Source organism: Leptosomus discolor, chromosome 19, assembly GCF_034619465.1.
Source record: "Leptosomus discolor isolate bLepDis1 chromosome 19, bLepDis1.hap2, whole genome shotgun sequence".
In the NCBI taxonomy this organism is placed as follows: domain Eukaryota; kingdom Metazoa; phylum Chordata; class Aves; order Leptosomiformes; family Leptosomidae; genus Leptosomus; species Leptosomus discolor.
Genome location: NC_141409.1, coordinates 3,590,360 through 3,615,303, shown reverse-complemented (window position 1 = coordinate 3,615,303; position 24,944 = coordinate 3,590,360). Strand labels below are relative to the sequence as shown.

The following is a 24,944-nucleotide window of genomic DNA, read 5'->3' as shown; positions in this document are numbered from 1 at the left end:
TGAAACTGCCCTCCCGTGCTTTGCATTAGAGGGGCAGAGCAAGCCTGGCTAGAAGGAAGCCTCCCCACCAGCCAAGACAGATAAATCTTGGGTCGGGCCCTGTCAAATGCTGGAACAAAGCAACAGGAGGAACTGGCAAACTGAAGCACAACCAGCAGTTACTAGAGACTGGATGCCAGAGGTGGGTATGGACAGATCAAAGCTATGGCCAATGTTTGGGAATGTTCAAGAGGCTCAAGCCAGTCTGGACACTTCTTTACAGATCAGTGCAAAAACACCACCTAAAGCTAAAGGTATTCATTCCTCTTCTCATCCCCCACACAGCGTGTTCAGCTTCCTTCACAAGAATATAACTGGCACGTTAACTCCATGATGGTTCAGTGAAACTAGCCCCAGAAACATGCTGAGAACCACAAACCTTCAGTGGTTTTGCAAACCGACACCCAATCTAGCTGTGAAATCTCAACCACTTCTGTGAATCCAGCTAACTGCCCAGATATTCCTGGTGCTCCAACTCCAGAACTGCTCTTCACTGGGGCCTCTGATCGGGTAGAAGTGTTACAAAAGCTGTCCAGACCCCCTACAGCACCTGGACAAGTGGACTCAGATAAGCACTGAGAGAATCTGCATCCATCCTAGGATTACAGATCTGTTCTTAACACGCTTGCCTAACAGCAGCTGATCTTGAACAAGGAATATGCAAGGCCACAGGTAGAATAAATCATACGCCTTAAAAGTAGTAGTTAGGTCCCAGAATCCAGTGCAAATATTCTCCGAAGATGCCCGATAGCATCTAGTCCACCCTTGGCATGAGGATCCAACGAAAACTGTGGTGAGGGAGAGACCCAGAAGCTTACTTCTGTGGTGCTTGCACGGACATTCGGAGGGTGCACTGACACGTTTCCTCCAGCAGCTGCTGCTGCAGGCTAGAAGATGAAGCGATCAAAAATACAGAGCAGGCTCGCTGCTGAAATCCGAGAGTCCGCCCTTCTCTGCTGGGGTGAGCTGTGGAGAAAGCAGAGTTGACATGAAGGTGTCATCAAACCCAAAGCAAATGAGTGCCCACACCTCTGGATGGCAAAGGCTGTGCTGGCACCTTGCCCAGGGCTAACGAGCATGTTTAATTCCCCCCTCCAAACGTGCCCTGGAGTACAAAGTGTGCCAGCTGCCTTAAGTCTCCTTTACACACCCAGAGAGAGGCAGGCCTGCTAGTGGCAGTGGGACCCTGTGCTGATGCCTCTGTGAGCGGTGGCACAGCTCCCTGGGCAGCGAACGCAAGTATGGGTGTTCCGTGGAAGGCACATCCCATCCCATCCACTGTCCAGACCAACCCAAGCACCGGACAAGAGCGCAGCAGGACAAAGCCAAGTCTTGCTTAATGTCTCACCATGACTTGGTTCCCATGGGAATTGGCTTCCTTTGGGAGGGGTCCCTCCGTGGCAGGCATCTCCTCATACTTCTGCTCCTGCCACTCGCTGAACTTCACGGAGTGCTTTGGGGTGTAGCTGGATAGATCTGCTGGGAGGACAAAGCTGATGTAAATGTTTCTCACCACTCCAAAAGGAAGTGGGATCAGGATCCTGGCAGGGACAGCACGGAAGCTGCCCATCTGCAGTTTCCTGTTCTGGTTCCAGCCCTGACCCCACTAAGCCCCAGTTCCGTTCTCAGACAGCAGAAGTCACCTCCATTAGCATTTCCACTTGCGTGGAGCTCCATAAGGGTCTGTAGGAAACGTGGACAGTGTCAGACACCACCAGTCACCCCACAGTGCCACTACAGAGCCTTGCTCACCTGAGTTAGGTGTATTGGGATGCAAAGTGCTATTTGGGCGTGGAATGTAAAAGGTGCAAGATTTGTCCTCCTCTGTTTCAGAAGCATGTCTTTCCTCTTCTTCCTCCTCTTCTTCTGCCAGTGAGCTCTCTGACGGGTACTCAAACATAGTCTGCAAACTTGTCTCATTAAAAGAGATCTTCATCTAGACAAGAGCAAAGGGGAATTATTAGAAAGCAGCACAAGAAGCACGGATCCCAACGCTTGCTTTGGCAAAGGCCACCTTCCACACGAGGGCTTCACCCTTGTTTAAAGGAGCCATTGCATATCCCCCCACCTTTCCCCATGTGCCTTGCCGAATCTCCTACCACACTGAGAGAAACCACCAAGGCAGATAGCCTAACAGATGGGATGGAGGCAGGAGGCTGAGAGGCCAAGAGTACCTCTGGCTTTTTGCCCAGGCGCATACTTTGCCACCATCTAACACTGGTGCCCAGCAGCCAGGAGGAGCTGCCGGCATGTCCCTCAAGAGGGATCGGTGTTGCCCAGGAGGAAAGGAAAGCATCCACACGTTGGAAGGGAGACATTGCTCATTCCTGCCAACTCATTGGTGTACCCGTGCTCTAGACCAAAGAAACATCAGGAGCAGATTTTTGGGAGGACATCCTGGCAAAACGCTATTTAAGCTAGATAAAAACAGAGTTTAATACCAGAAGCGAGAAGACAGAAGCAGCTAAAAGAGAGATGATAACAAGTGGTAGTAGAGGGGGGAAATACTGGACAAGTGGGAGGCCCTGAAAGGTTCAGTTTTGAAATGAGTTTTATTTCGTACTCTCACTAATGACCTTTGCACAATAACTGGGAGACAGAGAAAGGAAGATGACTTAAACATGGGAGTTCATCTAGTGAAAAACAGAATTTTATGGGTCATGAGGAGAACTGAAGAGCAAGAACAATAGAAACAGGGTGATGTTTAAGACCAACCCTTGCTCTAAGAGAAGTTCATCGTCTCTGAATAACTGAGAAAATTTTGGATTGGCCACGGGACTGTGATCATCATTAGGGTGCTGCTTAAAGCAGGAATAAAGCAAGGCATTTCCACTGGGAATAGGGTCTGCCTGGCTCCATCCTCCCTGTAACACAGCAATCAGACTTGCCCCTTCTCTCCTCCAGGCTGAACAAACCAGCTCCCTCAGCTTCTCCTCATATGCCATTTCCTCTAGCCCCAGGAGCGCTTTGGTAGCCCCTGCTGGACTTGCTCCAGTTTCTGCATCTATCCTGCAGCAGGACGCCCAAACCCAGACACAGTAACTCCAGATGTGTTGCTCAGAGTAAAAGGTGAGGGAAGGGATTGTTCCCCTGCAGCCTTACATGTCCTAATCATTATCTACCGTTCTGCTTAGAAGATCTGGTTACAAGTCATCTCAACAGGCGGAGAGGAGATTCAGCCTGTTCACACTAGCAAAAACGACGGTTGAGAAAAAGTATAACAGCTCTTTGCAAGTACACCAAGAAAATAAACACCAAGGAGCAGAGAACAGCTGATGCCAGTGCACAACAGACAAACAAGGAGGATAAGCTTGCCAGGAATAAATTTATGCCAGCATTAGGGAAGTATCCAGCCAATGCAGATCAAGGTTCAGGAGCAGCTGCCTAAAAGGGTGTTGTGATCCCTTTACTCCTAACTACATTTAAAATTGAGCTAACAGGGTTATGAACAGAATTGAAAGGGCATGGTTGCTTGTGACAGGCAGCAGGAGCTGGATGGTTCAGAAGATCTCTTCTGTGTAACAGTAACGGGCAAGAAGAAAGCGCAGCATATTTGCCCCGTGTGCCATATTTGCAGTTTCCCTCACATACAAACCACCCCACAGGCTGAGAATCAGCACGTGGCCCCAAGCAGCCATCAAGCAACCGCCCGTGCTGCCCAGGTGCAACAGCAGCCGCCGCCCCGCTGCATCTCCTGCACACGGAGCGCCGGTGCGATGCTGCTGCTGCTGCCAACGGCGTCTTCTGGAGCCGAACCTGCAACTGCACAGGGGCCAGAGCCTGCAAACCGGCAGCAAGCAGGAGCTGGCCTGCTCCTGCGTTATCCTGCACTGCCCACAGACAGACATGCTGGAGCGACGGGGGTGATAAGGGTTTTCAAGAGGAGCACTGGGGCAAGACAGCGAGCATTTCACTGCTGCTTTTCAGAAAAGCAACGAGGGGAGCTTGAATCAAACCCAGGTAACAGAGTGAGTACCTAACACCTCCTCTACAGCACAAATAAGCATTGTGGAGCTGTGTGCTCCTCTGCCCGAGTCCAGGACGTAGCTTGGACACAGGTTACCTCCCTTCCCCACACTCCCAGGAGAAGACAGGATGGAAATAGCAGAGAAGGCAACCAGCTGCCTTTCCCCATTCCCTGCCCCAGCCCTGGCCAGAGCCACTCTGACCTTCTCCAGATGACGCACGGTGAAAGGAATGATTATATCTTAGAGAAAAGGGGTTGGAATAAAATGGCTCTGAATGTCAGAGCATCCCAGTTGCTGTTCCCTGAATTTCTCACCCCTACTGCTGACCTAGATGCTCCCTGATCCGAGCCAGGCAGCGGAGCAGGCAGCGGCCGCTCACAATGTGGTGTCTGTACCGTGGGGATGAGCCACGCTGCCAGGCATGAAGGCCACGAGGGTGGAGGAGCCCAGGGCTCTGGAAGCTCAGAAGCTATCCCAGAACCAGACACTGCACACAGGCTGCTTACCAGCACTGGCAACTGTGCTGAAGAGCAAGTACTTGGCTAAACATGGAAAATAAAGGGGACAGGAGAGATGTGCCTTGTTTTTAGAATTTAAGCTTGGGAAATGTAACTAAGTTTTCCTGTTTTTTTCATGGTTTTCTGCTATCAGGAGGAAATCTCTAAGAAAAATGACTTTGAGTGCAATTTGGACCAAACCTGTGTGTAGTGCAAGGGGAGGAAACAGCCTCACCAGGGAGTAAAACCAAAGAGTAGAAGGCAGCAGAAATGACCAGGAGACAACCCCATGCAGCGCCCAGAGGCAACACGCCAACAGCCCAGCCTAAGCCCTGAACTGAAGCGCCCACTTGCCCACAGCCAAATCAACTTGGGCCACGCTCGCTCCCCAGAGCCGGGCTGGGTGTCCTGCAGAACGCTCTGCCACCGGATTTCCTCTGGTACCTGCGGCAGAGAGGCCGCAGCGCTGCAGGAGGCAATCCTGAGGCTATTCAGAAAGAGCAATCATTAACCACCCCTGCACCCAGGGCCCCAGCCTGGGGAAGAGCTCCAACAAGATAATTTGCTGCTTCAGCAACACCTCTGGTAGGGCCAGCGCAGCCTGTGCAAAGGCTGACCCCAGGCAGTCCTGCTTGGCGTGAGCACACCTCGGCACAACCCCACCGCCCCAAAACCGGGCTGCCGTGCTCTATGGTGGCGTCCCACCCCTGCACCCAGTGCACTGCTACCGAGAAGCAGGAAGAGCCCTATGGCCGCTCTGGAGTAAAGCACTCGGACGCTCCCAGGCAAAGTAAACACCAGGGGAACAACCAGGCACTGGCACAGGGTCGGACTCCTGCAAACAGGCTCTGCATGGGCAGCTGCCCTCCCCGCATCTGCACACCCCCGGGGCACTCCATCAACCCTGCCCACGCAGAGCGGAAGTCCCCAAAACCAAAGTGACAAATCTTCCATGGCATCACCTGCGTTCCCCACATAGAATCACAGAATCATTTTGGTTGGAAAAGACCTTTGAGATCATCAAATCCAACCATTAACCTAACACTGCCAAGCCCACCGCTAAGCCATGTCGCTAAGCACCACATCTATACGTGTTTTGAACACCTGCAGGGATGGTGACTTCACCTCCTCCCTGGGCAGCCGGTTCCAATGCCTGACCACTCTTTCAGTAAAGAAATTTTTCCTCATATCCAATCTAGATCTCCCCCGGGGCAACTTGAGGCCATTTCCTCTTGTCCTGTCATTAGTTACCTGGGAGAAGAGATCAACATCTGCCTCACCACGGCTTCCTTTTAGGTGGCTGTAGAGAGCGATGAGGTCTCCCCTCAGCCTCCTCCAGGCTAAACAACCCCCGTTCCCTCAGCCACCCCTCACCAGACCTGTTCTCCAGACCTTCACCAGCTTCATTGCCCTTCTCTGGACACGCTGCAGCATCTCAGTGTCTGTCTTGCAGTGAGGGGCCCAAAACTGCACACATGAGCTTGCCTCCCCAAGCACGAGGCGGTTTCAGGGGAAGCACAAAGCAGCTCTGCTTGATCCCACAGAAGGAGGGCAACTTATTCAGGCAAAACACACAGGTCAACACAGCTGCCTTAAGGAACCCTCGGAGCAGCTACTGAGCAGAACTGAGCACTGTGTGTAAGGAACACAGGCAGATTCAGCCCCAGGAACCATTTAAAAAGAAAAATCGAGAGCCCAGTAACGGCACAGACAAGAGGTTTGCACAGCCAGCAGCCCCTTGCCAGACCGTATAGACTTTTATGGAAACACAAAAGGCGACAGGGGTCATTTTCTTTAGAAGAAAAATGTATCCCACAAGAGCCAAGCACCCTCTAGCCCAGCCAGAGAACTCTGCTGGTCGTGTCTCAGCAGTGGTTCCCCCATTTCTGCCTCAGCAGCAGCTGCCAGTTGTGGAACGGAAGAATTTTGCACCCTTCAGCTGTGGACGTTTGCAGGGATTTGTCACCCTTCGCTCAGCTGAATGCTTCACCCAGAACTGTGTCACAAAACCAGTGTCCAACCCAAACCCATGTATCTATATATTAATACTCTGCCCAGCAATCAGAGCCACACTGGGAAGAATAAGGCAGGCTTTTCAGGAAATATTATGCTGTTCAGCTGAAAGATTCTTGTTGCCATAGAAAAAATCATTTATTTATTTGCTAGAATTTGAACAGGAATGAGTAATAAGAGTATCCAGGAAAGAGAAGCCAGGGTAAACATTGCCCAACAAGCGTAAATCTGAGTAGTCATACAGGACTCACTTAGAAAAGAAAAAAGCCTCAACCTTGTTTCAGGGGATGCAGGCTGTCAGGACCCAGTCTGCACCCAGACCAACAACAGAACAGCCCCCATGTACAGAGACATATTAGAAATAAAAATAACCAGTTTTCAGAAAGCAACAATGAAAGTCAGCGGACACGTCGCCTCCAAAATCTGAGGTGGGAAAGTCTGCAAGACTCTGCAGTTAAGGAAAGAGCAAACACCCAATGGCTTCTCACAAACCAGGGATATCACAGTAAATCTCAGGAGCAAACTGTGGCCTTAATTGGCATCAGCTCCAGAAGCAATATCTTTAGTGGGTCTTTTCTCCACCCCCATTATCACATTTGCTTCTTGGCAGATGTGGCAAAGCCAAAGCGATAATGCAGGGCGTTTTACACCTTTTAAACAGGAACCTCTTTGGCAACCCAAATCCTCATGTTATAACAGAAAGGAAAAATAAAATTGTTCTAGGCACTAAAGAGAAAAAAAAATCACCCTTTAACTATATCCCAACTCTGGTGGAGGCTCTGCCCAGCGGAGCTCAGGATCTGTGCAGAGGTGGGTTTCTCAACCCAGAACAACCTCCCAGCTCCACGCTGCCACGAGGAGAGAGGGAAGGTCCCTGCACAGACAAATAACAGCTGGTGAGACTGGAAGCAGAGGGTAGAAGCAGACATTTTATGGCGGACAAAGATCTCCAAAGAGTCTTTCCATCTGACCCAGTCTGACCATTCTCACAAACCAGCAGATTTAGTAAAAGGAGGTGGAGAAGCAGTTCACGAACTGCATACCTCTGCAGGGACCTTCATTTTTTTGCATTACAACCTGCAGTCAATGATCTAGACAACTCCTATGCAAAGCAGCTTTCTCTCTGAAACTTTTAGATAAAGGATTTTGGGGAAAAATGAGCCATTTCATAGGAGTTAGCAATGAGCTTGTCTACACGCCTGTACTCGTCCTGACAACGTGGTCATGTGTCAGCCCAAATTGTTGAATAACTCCAGGCACAATCTCTATGTGCAGCAGCCTGGAATAGTACTCTGGGGGCTGCAGTAGCATCAGCATATTATGAAGGCATTTGCTGTCATTCTGGAGAAGATAAGGAGCTTTTGCACCTCTAAAGCCTTTCCTTGACACAGGAAGAAAGGGTTTTACCCTGACAGGTACCCCTAGGAATGGGGGGGACTTGGTTCCTATACCATATTAATCCTGTACCACTATGGCTGAAGCGGCCTAAGAATGCCCAGAAAACTGCAGACGGCACTTCAGAAACCTGCTTTTCTGTCATTCTGTACAAAAAAAAAAAAAAAAAAAAAAAAAAAAAAAAAAAAAGAGAAGAGTTTGGGGGCACAGGAGTTGGCTGCTCCAGCATAGGCTCACTTGATCGTGCTTTTCCAAGAAGCATTTCCTAAGAGCAACACTGAGTTTCGCTCAGCTATTAACTGCATCACAGAGGTAGTTACTGAATAGAGCTAGTGGCACTAAAGATTTACAGCAGTAGCCTATCAAGGAAGCACTGTGTGGCTGGCAAAGGAGAGGTTGCCTCCAGGATCGCATCCCAGCTCCCAAACCACAAGGCAGAAGAAGAAAGTCTCCATTTACAAGGCAACCCACAAAGCCAGCTCTGTGTAATCAATATGCTGAAGCACATGGCAGATAGGACCAATGCATGGAGATTCGAAATATTAAACTCCTTGTACCAAGACATGGGGAAGTTTCAAATTCCTGATGAGAAGTGACAGGGTAGGACAGTCCCGGAGAACATCGCAGGGCAGGCAGCTTTGTTAACTCTTCCCTTGACTGTGTTGGACAAGAAGAGATTCCAGCACCCAAACAATCACAGGGCAGTTGGAGTCGCAGTCTGACACGGTACAAAGCAGCTATTCACCCAAGGATCCCTTCATTCCTTCGCACATCTGCAGACAGAGGAGCCAGAGCCTTCCGCAGTTTAACGAGCAATTCAAATATTACTGACTTGGCCCATAAGAATTGGGCAAATCTCTCTACATATATGAAACAAATCTCATCTGAACACACAACGAGAGCAGGCATAAACAAGATACAATTAGTGTCAAGACTTGGTATCTTCATCAACAATGCACAAAACTCCCAAACAGCTGAGGATTCTGCTTTACAGGCAACTCGGAGCCTACAATTTGTGGCTACAGCGTGGTGCAGCGCTGGGAGATGCCACCCACAAACATTTCTGTGCAACCGAGATTGACCAGAGCAGCTCAAACAAATACCTCGGTTTGGTGCAAGTGAACAGTCTCCAGCTGGAATGGGACAGATGGAGTACCATTTCCCAGGAAATATGGGGATGTTGGGAACAGATTTAGTAATCCTGGTAAGGAGCTCATTCTAGACTTCAGGACCAAAAGGCTTCAGTGATGGGAACAGTATTAGCTGCACAACAGAGCTCATGTCTCTCTTGCCCTTTTTCTGTACTACTAATATGCAAAGTCACTTCTCTTCGAGGAAGTGTCTTAAGTGCAGCGAGTTCACCATGAGGCTTATGGATATGTCCTCAGACCTGTATTTTCACTAGCTGCAAGCTATACAATTTCCCTATGCACACAAGTACTTTGCTCTCAATGTCTGATATTTTCTTCAGCTCGCCTATAGTCCTTCAAATGCCTACAGAACAGCAGCTCCATCCTGCCAAGTTCCCAAGATCATCTGAAGGGCATTTCTCAGAAAACATTAGCACCAAGTTCCTTCAGTCCAGATTTTCCCAGGATGTTTGTGAAGTTTCTCTGTATGATACCGACACCTCCCATGACTCTTCCTACACAAACTATCCAAACAATGATATCGTTACCGCTTCACAGCATACCCACATCCCACTGCAGTCACTAGGAAGAGTCAAATTTACAAATCTTTGTAAATAGATTTTAAATTGTCCAGGTTTCACTCAGGAAGGGAGTGAGCACAACCTCAGAGATGAAGGAGATGCTGCTGCAACAGCTCTTACTGAGATTTCCTTTACTGCCACTGAACCTGGAAACAAAATACTTTATTTTTTCCTACCGTTTCCCCACATATAACACAGACAAGCAGGACTTCTGCCCTAGCCAGCCTAGTGTGTGCTTCCTCAGCTCTTCTCAGGAACACCATGACCATATACTGGAAAAAACAGAGTGAGGAGGAAAACCCAAACCCAAGACAAGCTGAATACTTGAGATGGAGGGAAATTATAAACCATCTCCAATCTGGTCCATAGATTGAAGGAAACCGATTAAGATAACATTAACTGTAATCCGCATGATCAGAATTCAGAGCACAAAGCACTCCAAATCTCCTCTCAAGCTCTGGGGCGGGCTGAGCCCTGGGCACGTCCTAACCAGCCGCAAAGGCAGGCTTGCCTCTTATTTGCATAAGAGTTTCTATTTTAGCTCCTCTGTCCCGTTCCCGAGCTGCCGACAGCAGCAGGCAAGCAGGGGACAGGAGGAAGAGAAATAGGGGGAATCTGGGAGCAGCTCAGACTATTGCTGAGGCACAAGGCGAAGCATGGGAGCAGCAAAGCCATGGAGAATCTCAGTCACAGAAAATTCCCCACTACGGAGATGAGATAAATATGACTCATCTGCTCTGCTATGAGTTTAGCACAACAAAGTACCAGCACTTCAAGGAGCTGGCAGGCAGTGGGGAAACAAAAAAACAACCTACTTCCCCCTGATAGCCTCAGGTGCAGCTTGTGAGGTGGTTTAGAAACTATGACCACAAGATCCTGATTTCTAGAGTCTTCAGCCATTAACACCACAGGCTGAAAATCAGCAGAATTAGAAAAGGGCAGGGAAATTGCACTGTCTGGGTGAAGCAGCCTGCTCACATCTGACGGCTAGTGGAAATCGCCTCCGCAGGGGAGCGACCACGCCTGATCATCCAAGACACATATTTTCTGAGCAGGACTTGGCACTGCTGACCTCATCTATCAAATATTCAACACAGCCATGTCAGATACGTGTCACAGCCCCTCCTTAAAGGTGGCAGATGTATTTGCTCCAGCAGAGCACAACCACGAGACAGAAAATAGAACAGGTACACGCAGCTCTCCCAGAGCAAATCTTCATCCTGACCCTTCCAAAACACAGAGACGAGGGACTCTATTTTGCAGAGAGATTTTTGCTTCTACCACCAGGTTAGTTCACTTGTGTTATGGTTAATTTACTTGTGCTATACATTGCAAAAAATTACTTCAGGCAGTCACCGGTATTTAGATTCCACACTGTGCAAACTTGCTCCAAACAGGTCCGGGCAATAGTTGGAAGTGTTCACCCCTGCCAACATCTCGAGCCTACACCTGGTTCTCACAGGGCACCATCTCCAGCAGAACTGAACAGATGGAAAGCTACAGAGCAAGAAGTTCAGCAGGTTAGACCAACAAAACTGCTGCCCAATACTGCCCATGATGAAAAGCCACGGGATATTTAGAATCACTTTTTAACAGACATTTAAGTGAGCATTCAGAAGTCGTATTTCAGGCATTATGCAGCTCAAAACGTTAGAAAATGAACCGTGCTAAAGTCCACGTAAGCTGGAACTTTTTGAAGTTCAGCTGAAGCTGAACATCTCTGAAGACAATTTGGCAAAGAAGCAGGGAAGCGTTAGACTCCCAAGTGTTTGGATCCCACCAACTTTGCTCTTGCAAGCCCTGTTCACGCAAGGCTGCACCTCACCTTCCAGCACTCAGCAAAATGCCAACTGTGACAGGCAGAAAACATTGAAACCATCAAAAATCTGATGTTTGTGGCTCTTGGGTCCTGTTGTTTACAGGACTTTGGGTGGCCTGGCCAGAAGTCCCCTTTCCTGCAGGATCTCCAAGAGGTACCATGTCCTGGAGAGGACAAACATACTGTGACTTGGGATGAACCACGGGAATGACAAGACATAAGGAACGCACGCAGTCGGGGCAAATTCTGTACACGCAGAACCTTCATGGCAGAGTCCAGCCTCCAATAGGTTGAGAACGTAAAGCCTAAAGACAGGCGACTACTTCTCAGGACCCCGGCTGGCTCAGCAGTTCGCAGTCCTTTCCAGCCACTCGCTCCAACATGCCAGTCACATGTTTTACAGAAACCTAGATTTCTATCTTGCTGACAACTTTATTGTACATTATTCTGGCAGGTAACCAAACCAAGGTTGATTCTTTTCAGCTCAGCTGAGCTAGATTTTATCCTCTGAGATCCCAAAGATCCACATCCTGCAGCAAAGCCTTCCCTTCCTCCTGGGGCTGCTATCAGGCTGAAGTGTCTTTACTTCTGTAATAACAGACTACGAAGAGAAGCACTGAACAGAAGTCACCAACAGCAGTCTGCATCCTCTCCCCCACTCCCTGTTTAGAATAAAGGTCAGCAGGTCTCCTTCCACTCCTGTGCACGTATCCTGTCCTCACCGTCAGAGCTGACAGCTCAGTCAGCCTCTTCCAGCAGCTGCCCAGCGCTCCGCTTCAAACCCAGCACGTCCGTTCAAGGCTGCAAACGTTCACTTAGTTTTCAAACTGAAGTCACACCCCCACTGCTTTATCCGGACTGCCTGTGGTACTGCTTGGAGAGGTCTCAGAACAGCCACGGAGTAGATGAACAGTCCTGAAGAGCATCTTAACAGCTGTAGGAGGACCAGAGCTCAAACTCCCTGCCCACACGGGCAGCCCAGTCCCTGGGACAAGCATGGCTCTGCCCTCCACGTGCAGATCTTCGTCGTGCCCGATCATACACAACCCCATGTTCACCTTCACAGCCCTGGGTGAATGACAACTGTCCCACTGCAGCAGCTCTAGCTGCACAAGAGAGCTGGGAACCCATTTTTTATTCTGACACAGGAACAGCATTTCTCTCTCTCCCTCATCAGCTCAAGGTCCAGCTCTCAACCCCCAAACAAACAGCTGCTTCACATATTTGAAGTGTCTGGAAAGAGCAATAAAACTATTTTTCCTGAAAGCCCTTTGACACCAGCAGGCCACAGCAAAGTCACAAGTATAACTCGGTCCTGCAGCCATGTAGCCAAGATCAGGGGACTGGAGCTCCCTCCATGCAGACAAGAGCAGCACTGGAACCCACCCCCACCCTGTCCCAGCCATTCCCCCACTCCAAAAAGCCATGAAGGATGTGGACTGGAGGACACAGACCGAGTCAGCTCCATTTTTCTGGCATCTCTGCCATAGACAGGCAATCAGTGGATGGAAAAGGGAGGCCAAATTTCCGCATTTGAAGAAAAACACAATTTGCATCTCACAGAATAATCAGTCTAACTGCCACCACCGCCTCTCTCCCTCCTGATAAATCATTAGCCCTGAGTGTAAGCACAGAAACACACAGATCCGCAAGAATGTGGCATTTCCAGGCTGTGCTAGACCTGCTGTTCATCTCACCCAGATTCCTGCTGGGTATCAGCAAGCGGCTGAAGTTTTCCAAGTCAACTAAGTTTCACTAAACACCACTTTCTTTAAGCATACTTAAAGACCTTTCATCAAATCCAAGACAAAGTTTGGAAAGGAAGGTGCTCAGCAGGAGAAAGGCTCATACAGCAGGTCTGCCTGGAGAGAATCACCCCAAAAGACTGGGTAGCTGCTCATTGAAACCAGCATCAGGTTTGCTTTTGATACTCCAAAAGAGAAAGGGACATTGGTTTTACCAAAGGACTGCAGTTTCCAGCTCACATGAAATGTCTGCTTCTGCCCAATTCAGGACAAAATCAAGTTTCTGAAAACCCCGACGTATCTACAAAACAGAACCCTTGTTTTTGGCCGGTTGCCTTGGCGACACACAGCAATCTCTTGGGAAGAAACCAAGGAATGCATCCTAATACTAGCTCCTTCCTTTTCAGGCATCAACACTCAGCCTTATTACCCAGAGTAAAAGCCACAAACATCCTCTAGGTTAAGAGTAAACAGAAATCTTTCCCTTTGCTACAGCACCATCTTCTAAACCCTGGCTACAAAGTCACACTCCATGCTTGCCGCCTCTAGCGGGAAAAGAACTGAAAGTTTCTGAAAGTGGGAACTGTTTCTTGAGGGAGAATTGCTACATTTAGTTTTACCCAGAAACTTGTGACTCTACGACTTCTCCTTAAGCAGGATCTTACTTTCTGAAGGGTCCCCGTTTGTTTCAGCCTCCTGAGCTCTGCAATGTAACAGGCAGTTCCTCCTTTGCCTTTTAATATCTCTCTTCTCAGAAACTAGATCTTTATGCAAGTTCTCATGCAGGACATCCCCCCCCTCCAATTCTTAGCGAATGCTGTAACAGTTGTATATTCCCGTGCAGTATTAGCACATCTTCAGGTGCAGAGTGGGGTAGTTAATGCCATTAAGCTGATAAGAACACAAGTGGAGAAGCTACATGACCTGCCCAATGTCACACAAATCCAACGCTGAACAGACAAAACAGTTGTTAACCGATTTCAAAGAATCACATGCTGGTTTAGGTAGGAAAGGACCTTTGGAGGTCTCCAGCCCAAACTCCTGCTCCAAGCTGGTCTGACCTGTTCAGTTGCTCAAGCCTGTCCCCAGGCAAGTTTCTAATAGCTCCAAGGATGGAGATGCCACCACTTCTCTGGGTTCCTTTTCCAGCGTTTGACCAACCTTAAACAATTCAGCCGCTGCCCTAGCCTTGTCCTCGTCTCCCTCCCTCCTTTTTGTACTGTAAGGACAGATTCCACTGCACACCATTTCATTGGTTTTGCTTACTTGAGGCTTTCTTCTTTCACCAGCAAGGCTGCTGCCCTAACAGCACCACCCTGCACAGCTAAATTGGCTCCTCTGGCTCCATCAGAAGCTGGGCTTACCTAAGAGTGGCTGTCCCGCAAGGTTTCCTCTGCCTTTTCTGCTCCATCCTAGGAGTATTGTAACTGTAACATGTTGTCTTGATATTTTCACCATTTATACCACACACCTGATGTGGTGTAAATCAAATTAATACCCCAAACTAAACTGAGCAGAGCCAAGAAAATAGCTGGAATGAGTGCAAGCCAGCAGGTATTGAAGCAACAGAACAATTCCAGTCTGACCATGCATTTCCCTGTAAGAGGACAAAGGAAAAACTGCAGGAATACCAATGGAAAACCAACACTCCTGCTTATTTGCTCATTCTGGATCTCATGGCACTTATGGTCCAAATCTACTCCCTGCATTAGTTACAATCAAATTAACACAGACCGTGTGCTCTTATGAAGGAATTTAACAATGTTAAGCCACGAGAAACAGCCCTCCCTGCCTCCCTTCCCAATGAGATGCACCCTATTCAAAGGATTTCCTCAAATTATAATGCTTAGTGCCTCAGGCACCCATGTGGATTCAGTCCATCAAATACTTAGTCAAATTTAGGTAACGGAACATCAGACAGTTCTTCCCGCTACGGAAAAACACATCACATCGCAGATCTAGAAATCAGTATTTGTCACCTCCGTGTGCTGCTTTCAGAGCCAAACAATTCACACCTGCTCCTCCAGCACAGCAAAATAACCGGCTCTTTCAGTGTGACTCTGTCTTTATCACATCCAGATGCATTTCACCAAGCCATACAAAGAGTAATTCTCAAGCTAAGGCTCACAAGGATCTAAGTTAGATCCCAAGCGGTAAGAAAATCCGGCATTTGCTCCAAAGACACCTGGAGCAATCGACATCTCGTGGATCTTCACAGACGTAGCTGCACACCCAGAACGAGCAGCCAGGTGGTATAATCCTATCAAAGGGAGTTAAGTTGTTGCTGATCTCTTTCTGCCTAATGGAGACCTAATTCCTGAGCCTCTATCAATAGATCACTAATGCGGGGAAGATGCCAACGCCACACTGCTCACTGTACCGTGTCACAAGCCGGGCAGTGGCCACGGGGAGCTCAACATGTCCAACACCCACCATGCACAGAGAAGAGCCAGGGAGGGGGCAAGTCCACAGCTGTTCAAACCACACGACTTACCTCAAGTTTCTAAATACCTGAAACATTTTACTTTCCGTTAGCATACCTCCAAACAGCGACTGTGGGAGAGGCCCTGCAGTTACCGCACGTCATATCCCACCCTCACCTACTTGGTGGAACAGCACTCAATGCCACCTCCCTAAGGGCAAGCCTCTGCCTCTCCAAAGGGTCAGAAAAACACTGCCCATATTCCCACCCGGCGCCTCATGGAAAGACAAGCCAAAAGTAGTCCCGAGCTACTTTCAGCCTGGCTGTTCAGCACAGAGGCACCCCAGGCAGTTACCTTCTTGCGGCGGGAGCCCGTCTTGCTCATGCAGGACCTCTCCAGGGACAGGTACCCCCCGATCACTTCAATCTCATTCACTGTGGGGTAGCGCTTTTTATGGGACATCCCTGCTTGGGGCCCATCAGCATTCTCCACGGTTTTGCCTTTTCCTTTGCTCTCTTCCTCCTCCTCCTCTTCATCCCGCTGCAGCCTTCCGCTGGCATCAGTGAGAGTCTGCAGCCCCGAGGCAACAGGCTTCCTTTTGGGCACGACAGTGAAGGTGCTGCCTCCCCTCTGGTGAGGCGCAGAGTGTGGTCTGTAGAGGGGCACGGAGGAAAACTCCATCTCCAAGTCAGGGGCAGCTCCTCCAGACTGATCTGCCAAGCTCCCTGTCCTCGCAGATGAGCCAGCCCCGGGAGAAAGCTCCCCGCTGTCCGGCTCCACAATGTCATCAATGTAAGTCACAGGTACCAACGGATCCAGAGGCGCCGGTGGGGAAGCGACAGGCTCTTCCTGCTCCGGGGCGGAAGCCCTCGGAGGCTCCTTCAGTGCCTTCTTCTCCGAGGACGGTGGCGGTGGCCCCGGTCTTGTGCTCTCGGCAGAAGGCAGAGCCTGGCTGCCCTCCCGGCGGGGCACGAAGAGGAAGGAATTGCGCGAATTCAGGCGCAGCTTGGCCAGGGCCTGGGCCTGCAGGTCGTGGGCTGGGATGGCAGCCAAGTCAGGCTTGGGGGCTGGGTGGATTTCGAAGGAGCCCCCGGCCCGGGGGGCAGAGGCGGAGAGCGGCTGGATGGAGCCGGTGGCACTGGGGGCCAGACTGGCACTGGGCGGGGGCAACACGGCCACTTCGGCCTCCTCCGGCTTTGGCCTCCTGGCGTTGGCTCTGGCGTGGGGAGCGCTGGCAGATGGCACTGGTGACCCCTTGGGCAGAGCGGGACGGCCGGCGGGGACGGTGCCGGGCTCGGGGACACGGCTGCCGGGGGGCAGCCCCCGGGGGGTGACAGTGAAGGAGTTGGAGCCGATCTTGTGGAGAAAGCAGTTGGCCTGGGGGGCTGTGGCCTTGGGGGCAGCCAGGACAGCCTGGGGGGCAGCGGGCTGGGGAGTGACAGCCCGGGGGGGAGCCGGGGCTGCCTGGGGGGCCGCAGGCTGGGGGGTGACAGCCCGGGGGGGAGCCGGGGCTGCCTGGGGGGCCGCGGGCTGGGGGGTGACAGCCCGGGGGGGAGCCGGGGCTGCCTGGGGGGCCGCGGGCTGGGGGGTGACAGCCCGGGGGGGAGCCGGGGCTGCCTGGGGGGCCGCGGGCTGGGGGGTGACAGCCCGGGGGGGAGCCGGGGCTGCCTGGGGGGCCGCGGGCTGGGGGGTGGCCGGCACCGCTGGGGGGGTGGCGGCCCGGGGGGGAGCCGGCAGCGGTTGGGGGGGGGCGGCCGGCACCGCCTGCGGAGATGCCGGTCCCGCCTTTGGGGCCGAAGCTCGGGGAGAGCCGGGTCCCCTCTGGAGGGGCGCCGAGGCCCGGGGGGAGCCGGGTCCCACCGGCGCAGGGGGCGGCCCGGCCCGGGGGGAGCCCGGTCCCACGGGCGGAGGAGCAGCCGGCCCGCCTGCCCCGGCGCCGGGCCCGGGCCCGGTCAGAGCCTCCCCGCCGCGGCGTCGGCGGCCCCGCGGCCGCTGCCCGAACTTCTCCAGGAGGCGGCTGACAGTGCCCGGCTCGGCCGCCTCGGGCGGCTCCGGCGGCTCGGCCGTCTCGTAGACGACGACCTGGTCAGCGCGGATCTCGGCGAGGGCGGCGCCCCGGCGGGACAGCAGCTCCCGCAGCGGGTCGGGGCGCCGCGGCGGGGAGGAGGAGGCGGCGTCCGGGTCCCGGCGGCGTCCGGGCAGCGCGTCCCCCTCGGCGAAGCAGGCGGCGGCGTCGGGCTGGGACTCGATGATGAGGATGTTGTCGGCGCGGATGGTGCGGATGCCGGGCACGGCGCTGTACAGCTCCAGCAGCTGCTGCAGCGGCCGCGCCGCCCCGGGGCCGTGCCCGGGCAGCCCCTGCCGCAGCCGCCGCCGCTCGTTCTCCAGCCGCATGAAGGGGTTCTCGCGGAGCGGGCCCAGGCTCTCCGCCACCACCAGCCGCTCCCCCGCCGGGGGCTCCGGCTCGCCGCCGGCCGCCCCGGCCAGCTTGGCCCGCTTCCGCTCCAGGATCTCCCGCTTCCAGGCGGGCTGTGCCCGCGGCCCGGCCCCGAGCGGCGGCTCCGCGCTGCTCATGGCGGCGGCGCAACGGGGACTGCGCTGCCGAGCCGCCGCCGCCTCCGCCCGCCGCACCTGAGCAGGCCCCGCCGCCGGCTGCGGTACCGCCCCCGGGGCCGCCCTCCGCGGGGCGGTGGTATGAGGGGCGGGGCGGGCGCCATGACAGGGCCGGCGGCCCCGGGGACGGCCCAGTGCTCGCAGGCGCCTGCCTGAGGCGCCCGGTCGGGTCTCGGGGCCGGTGTCGAAGAGATCCGCCCCCGCGGGGCCATGGCGGGCGCCGTCCGGCGGGGAGAGCCCATCGGGGGCCGCCTGGAAGCAGCCGGGCTTTGGCACGGGCGGTGTTACCGACACGGCTTCTCAGGGACATGGCTAGCCCTGTCCCCGGCGCTGGTGACCCGGCGGGGTCCCTGCTGCCCAGGAGCCCCCAGGCACTGGGGTGCCGGGCTCGGGGACGTGGCATGGGACAGGCCCTGCAGGGGCTCCAGCCTGCCAGGAGCCACAGTGACAGACCCTGCTCAAAAACCCCTGGTATGCTCTTTCCCCCCATCCCGCACTGGCCCATGTGGCACCGGCCGAGGAGGAAAGGAGCGAAAAAACGCCTTTCGGGGTCACCCAGCATGAGCTCAGCCACAGCCGGAGGAAGAGCAGGTGCCTGGGCATGAGCAGCCGTGGCAGGCGAGGAGCAAGGCACTGGAGGAGGGTCTTGTCGGGCCCATCAGAGGGGCGTTTCAAGGGGAGTTCCGGAGGAGACGAGTGGGGGTTTCCACCACACATGGCAGCAAAGCGGGAAAACATTTTTCCCACCGGCTTTGCTTTTTGGCTACGGCTGCTTGTTGGGCACAAAAGCGCAGGGGAAAGCACCGCCGTGGTGTTGTTTCCAGGCAGTGCCTGTTATCAGCCGCCAGCAGGTTTCTTTGGGAAGTCTGTGCAATCAGGACAGGATCGCACAACAGCTCAGGACTCTCCACGCCTCTGATAACGCTGGGTGCTGAAATCCTCAGCCCAGAACATGCAGGGGATATGGCACGCCATGATGTAAATAACCTCTGGCCACAACTTGCCACACCCCAGCGTGCCAGGCCGCCTCAACCTGACAGGCTTCACTCTGCTGGAGCTGAGGTGCTGAAAATACAGGTGTGCGTACGGGAAGGAGCACCATATCCTGCTGATAAGGCGCTTATCTTTGCACTCCCAAGCAAGGACAGACAAATTGCACGTTCTTCAAATGATACCTGGAAACGATACGGCTGCAAATACTATTTTGTTGCCAAAGCTGCTGGCACGCTGGGAGCCGTGCGATGCCCAGATGTGCTGGGTGCACCGAGGAGCTGCTCTGCTGCAAGCCAGCAAACCAGAGCTCAACGGAAGAAGGCAGCTCTTTGCGATTCAGCTTAAATAACACAAAGGTGATTTAAGGTTTACACGTGACCTGCTGTGCTCCGCTGAAGCGCAGGTCCCTGATGCACCATCCTGGATCGTGGCCCTCGCTGGGGCTGCGGTCGGTGCCCAGGGTTGAGGATAAAGACTGGGCAAGCGGGTAATGACATTTGCCCGCCTCTGGTGACTCATGGCTCAGGCACGTACAGAGCCAACAATGTGCCTTTGTACTCGGAGATCTCAATGGATTTCTCTTTCGTGGTCTTGTCTGGTTGCCTTTTGAGCCTGTGTAAAGCCCATAAATCCTGAAATAATGAATCCCATAGTTTATCTGCACCTGGTGCAAAGAAAACGCCTCCCTTTGTGGGGACTGAACCTGACATCTGCTAGTTTCGCTGCATGCCTGCCCGCCTTTATAACAAAAAAATAAATCCAGCCATTATTCATGTTCTCCCCTGCCAGTCAAGATTTGAGAGCCTTCTATTGCTCCTGTCAACTGTTTCTTTCCTAGGCTGAGTCAGTGAAACAGTGTTAAGGACTGGATGGTGAAACTCGGCTGGCAAGCGAGCGCTTTGGAGCTAATCCCCTGCCTCGCTGTATTTTCACCCGTGGTTAACCCCGGAGTAGTGCCCGAGTGCTGTTACTAAGAGACTCCCGGGGATCCCGCTCAGCACTCATATTTTGGCACAAAAATGAATGCTCGATTACAAAACCCAGGTGTGATGACGGCAGGGGACAGGACCTGGAGGGTGTGATGGCAGAGTGCCACCGTGTAGCACAGGCACGAGTTGCCGGCGTCCCAGCAGCGCCAGGTCCCAGCTGATGTGGCTGCAGAGCCGGCAACAGGATGTGGCACAAAGGACACGTCAGTACCAGACGTGGCACGTATGGCTTGCGAGGGAAGTAGGGCTGGCGATGGCAGGAGCTGCTGGGACAACCCCAGGTACAGCCAGGTGACAAGGGGACAGGGAAAGAGCAGGGCCCAGCAGGAGACACGTGATTTCACCTTAAACCCCCGTGAGACATCTCAGTTCCACACCCTTTCACAGGGCAGAGCGAAACTCCGCCTGCACTGCTCCTGCTCTGGGTTTGCGTCCATCACACCACCACGCGTAACAGAGCACAGTGGGACAGGGAAGGAGGTGACAGGTAAAAACAACCCATTGTAACAGCTTCTGCAGCAAATTTGACTTTGTACCCTATGACGCTGATTTAAAAACAGGACAGTGCCAGCATGGAATGGTTCCGGGATAAAGAATGAAGACTGTCTTTCTGCCCACCAGATGCTGCAAAGGCCTCAGGGAGAAGAGCAGGGGCCAGGTCTCTGGCCAGAAGCTGGCTGCACAGTTGGTGGTAAGGGATTAAAAGTGATTTCTGTCATCTGTCATGCTGCTGAGATAGCTACAGCATGTCCCACCCCACTGTGGCAGTGGCACATGGAGAAGAATGTCTCCGAAGAGGGAGGATGCAGAAACGAAGGCTGAGAGATCCCAGGGCTGAAGAAAAGTGCCTCAAATGACAGAGTTGTCCAGCCTGTTTATCTCTGCCTCTGCTCAGAGGGGCTGCAGTTACCACGTTTAATGGAAGATGAACATGCAGGTGACTTAGTTTTGGAGATAAAAGGGGGAAAATTGCAGCCGGGAGTTCAAGCCAGACCTGCTCACTTTGGCAATTAAGCCAAACAGACCTGTGACAAAGAAAGCGGCTTAGCGGAATTTGATGCCTTCTGCCCTCCTGGGGATGTGCTTTATTTCGGAGCTGGTCTGTTTTCCCCAGAAGGATTGTCAGGCCTTTAGCCTCCCTGGAATTTCTCCAGGGCTCTGCTTGCTCAGAGGTTGGCCTTCCTCCCAGGAACAGCCACAACACTTAGTGCTCTGCGAGTTCCTTAGCGATCCCACCCATACCGAGCCGCAGGTAGTGCTGGAACTGTGGTTCACTCTGTACTATCCCTGCCACTGGATTTGTGTCTCTCAGATGGTCCCTTGTTTAAACCACCAGGAGTTTTTACCTTCCCCCTGCTTTTAACTGCACCTGGGCCTCTTGCACCTCTGGAGCTCTGCTCTTGAGTCTTCAGCATTTCCCTCGCTGCTGTGTTCAGAGATGGCCGGCGCCTGCATTTCCCTCACCCGCCAACACAGCAAAGCATCTGCCAAGTGGCATTTCCTGGGTCTGTAAACTCAGCCAGAGAACAACAACAACAAAAAAACCAAACAAGAGAGAAAACCTGCTTTCCCAGAAACGTCTCTTTTTATTAAATCACATCTTAAAACCTAGAAACATTCATGTATTTGAAACCTGGTTATCATACACGAAGCAGCAGATAGTCTCAAACATGTTAACGGAGGCAGCAGAGATGGCAGAGGTCTCCGGCGTCACAGCCAGGTTTGCCCCACGGCTGGGCAGCAGGCAGCCAGCCAGAAACCGCCTCAGAAACAGGGGAGAGCGCTTTGGAGTAACTTCCTTCGGATTTTTCTGAGGAGCCAACCTGCTTGTCCTGGGCCCTCTGAGACTGCAGAGCTTACAATCTTTGTTTTCAAAACTCTCCGTTAAGACAGTTTTGGCCCCAAAACAGCACGTCTTGGGTTGAGCTCTCCAACCTGGAGGCTCTCTTGGCCCCAATTTGCTCTGCTCTCCAACCCGGCGGCTCTCTTGGCCCCAACCTGTTCTGCCTTCAGCTTCAGGCTGAGACAGGATGAGTGCAAGAGGGACCTGAGCGCTCGGACACACACCGGGCAGGTACGTGTGGCCCCAGCCTCGCCTGAGCAGCACAGCCGGAGGCAGCCGTGCTACCCTGCACTGGAGTTTGATTTCGAAAGGAGCAGGACGCTGTCAGCTGCCTCTGAACTCAGCTGAGGGTAGGGGCAGAATCAGACCCCAGAGCGCTTTATCCTCACGTGGTTTGTGAAATGGTTGATTACTATTCACACTCGGGTGCTTTGGGGTTTTTTTCTCCACATTATTTTGACAATTACGCTTCTTTCTTTCTTTTTCTCATTTGGATGAAAAGTAACTTGCTCAAATATCTGAGAGTTTAGGAGCATTACCAGATATAACCTATCCTTCTCTACACCACCAGATCCATTTTCAAAGCCTTCACCATTACCTATCCCACTTGTTACTCACACATTTGGTTTTCTTTTCAGAAAACCGATGATGCTGCCTCACTGGCAGCTCTGCAGGAGCAAAGGGAGGGCTCGCAGCTGAGCAAAGGAGCTGGAAAGAAAAACTGGTGTCTGAACTCCGAGGGGAAACGTAAAAATCCCAAAAACACCTTGACTCCAGGCCTGCGAGAGCACCGTTTTTGCTGTTGCTCGGCATCACAAGTGAAGTCACCCCAGTTCCAGGAATAGTGTTGTTAAAGAACAACAGGAAACACACAGCGGAAAAACTACAGCCCCTTCTTGCTCATTCGGGTATGACTCCAGCCTGGTTTCCTGGGATGGGGAATGCCAAACTCGCTCAGTTTGTTCTGTCGCCCCCATTTGAACACCTAAGCAAAATAACATCTCATTTAGCACAAGGGCACAGCAAGCGCAGGGGAGCAGGTTCCATACTCAAAGGGCCGTGCTTGGCTGTACTTATCCGCGATGTTTTTAGGGCATTTCAAATGTAAGGACAAAGATATCTGTCCTTGCATTCCCAGCTCTGCACCAGCTCCGAATTAACAGGACCTTGTAGTGGAGACCATATCGCTACAACTGAGTTTTGGCACCAAAAAAAAAAAAAATCTCATAACCCCACACTTTCTATTGAAGCGCTTTGAATACCCCTGACGTGCTGCTATGCGTCTGTGCTGGTCCTGCGCCAGAGGGCAGGGTGACCCGGCAGCGGCAGTGACCGGTCCCTGGCTGCCTGCCGCAGCCTCCTCAGCACCCTGCAGTTCGGTCTCCCCAGGTAAGAAACGTCCCCCAAGCACAGCTCAACACGTCCCCTGCACAACCACGGGGGGAAGATGCCACTTGAACACCCAGAAACCCCCCGGACAGCAGGGAGCAGGGCAGGGGCCGTGCCCGTGGGTTATTGCTGTACACCCTCAGTCAACCATGGGAGGGGCCGCCCCATGACACAGGACGAAAGCTTGGCTCCATCAGCTGCTCGAGGGTCTCTGCGAATACATTCGCTTTGCTCAAGGCTGAGCCATGCAGTGGGGAGGCTCCTCTCGACAGAGGTTTATAGGGCCAGCACTGCTGTGGTTAATCACCAGTTCATCTGGATGCTGAGATAAGGAAGAAAGTGCCCAGTTAACTCACTAAATCTAGCCTGCCTTCCCACTACCGTAAGGCGAGACAGCCCTAGGTGGGGCTTATCTGTCCTTACGTATGTCAGTTGTAAGGATACTCTAAAAGCAATACAACAATGTGAAAAATCATTAGGTTGTATTAGTCTTTTAAAATTCACTAAACACTTATGGAAAAATTCAGTTTAGCTTCCCTTCAGATGGATTCTTTACATATAATGTCCACCATGTTTATCCCTTCCAGTCCCTTTCACACTGAATTGCAGTATGTTGGGCCGAATTTATTCCTGAATCAAAGCACCCACCTGCTCCTATCACTCTTCACTAGCTCATGCACAACCTCGGCAAGAGATCATGCACTGGCATTTTAGGCAGAGACAGCAAACTCTGGTATCTTAATTCTGCCGATGACATAGCAGGATTACTGGGAGTAACAATGCTCACAATCAGGTTCATGGTCATTAAACCACCCATTTACTCACTCAGCTCGAGCATACAATATCGGCAGGCCGACTTGTGATCAAGACCGTAAGTTTCCAGTTGACTTTGGCTTGTGTTTCCACAACTGAGAATTAAAACACACTCCCATGGAAGACGCAGAAAGCCACAGAACCTGTGATCAGCAAGACAAAGTACAGTCACAACTTTTCACAGGTGGCATGGAAAATGCTGCTGCCGCTGGGCATCCCTCGGGAGGATAGCTGCACGGCAGCTTCGGGAAGGGCTGTCTGTGTCAGCTCCAGGGACTGTCATGGCAAAACCCAAAGTACAAAGGGATTCAGCTTTACATGTACCTGCAAATCTGTCTCTCGGTGCTGGCAGCGTGGCCCCATCGCTTGAGGGAGGGTGACACAACCCAGCACACCTCTGATGCACGGTTCTGGCAACGCAGGCCAACCGCCAAGGGCCCTGGAAGGATTTTTTTAATCATACAGTAACATACCTTATCCTGGACCAATACATTAATAATATGTAAGTGTAACTCTTAAATGAGGTTTTAATGGGTTCAATGTTTACGCTTACACCAAGAGAGCAGAGTGAGCCTGTCGTTCCACCTCCTGTCTGGGCCGGGATGAAGAACACACTCCCATTTCCAGATCCTGCCAGGCTGGCTATTTAAAATCAGCATTTTCCATTCTTTCAACTAACCCCACTTATGTTGCC

General features: G+C 52.4%; 1 protein-coding gene across 3 annotated transcripts; it reads right to left on the bottom strand.

Moving 5' to 3' along the window:
• Positions 1–942: 942 nt before the first annotated feature.
• Positions 943–18,184, bottom strand: TPRN (taperin). Of its 3 annotated transcripts, XM_086475868.1 has the most exons (6): positions 17,450–18,184; positions 17,255–17,374; positions 15,965–17,023; positions 1,792–1,975; positions 1,388–1,518; positions 943–1,005 (listed from the first exon to the last, which is right to left on the bottom strand). In XM_086475868.1, exons 1-6 carry the CDS (start codon positions 18,182–18,184, stop codon positions 943–945), a joined length of 2,292 nt encoding a protein of 763 aa, XP_086331994.1. The 3 variants fall into 3 exon arrangements, with proteins under 3 accessions (XP_086331994.1, XP_086331993.1, XP_086331992.1); XM_086475867.1 differs by having other exon boundaries at positions 15,965–17,140; positions 17,279–18,184; XM_086475866.1 differs by having other exon boundaries at positions 15,965–18,184.
• Positions 18,185–24,944: the final 6,760 nt, after the last annotated feature.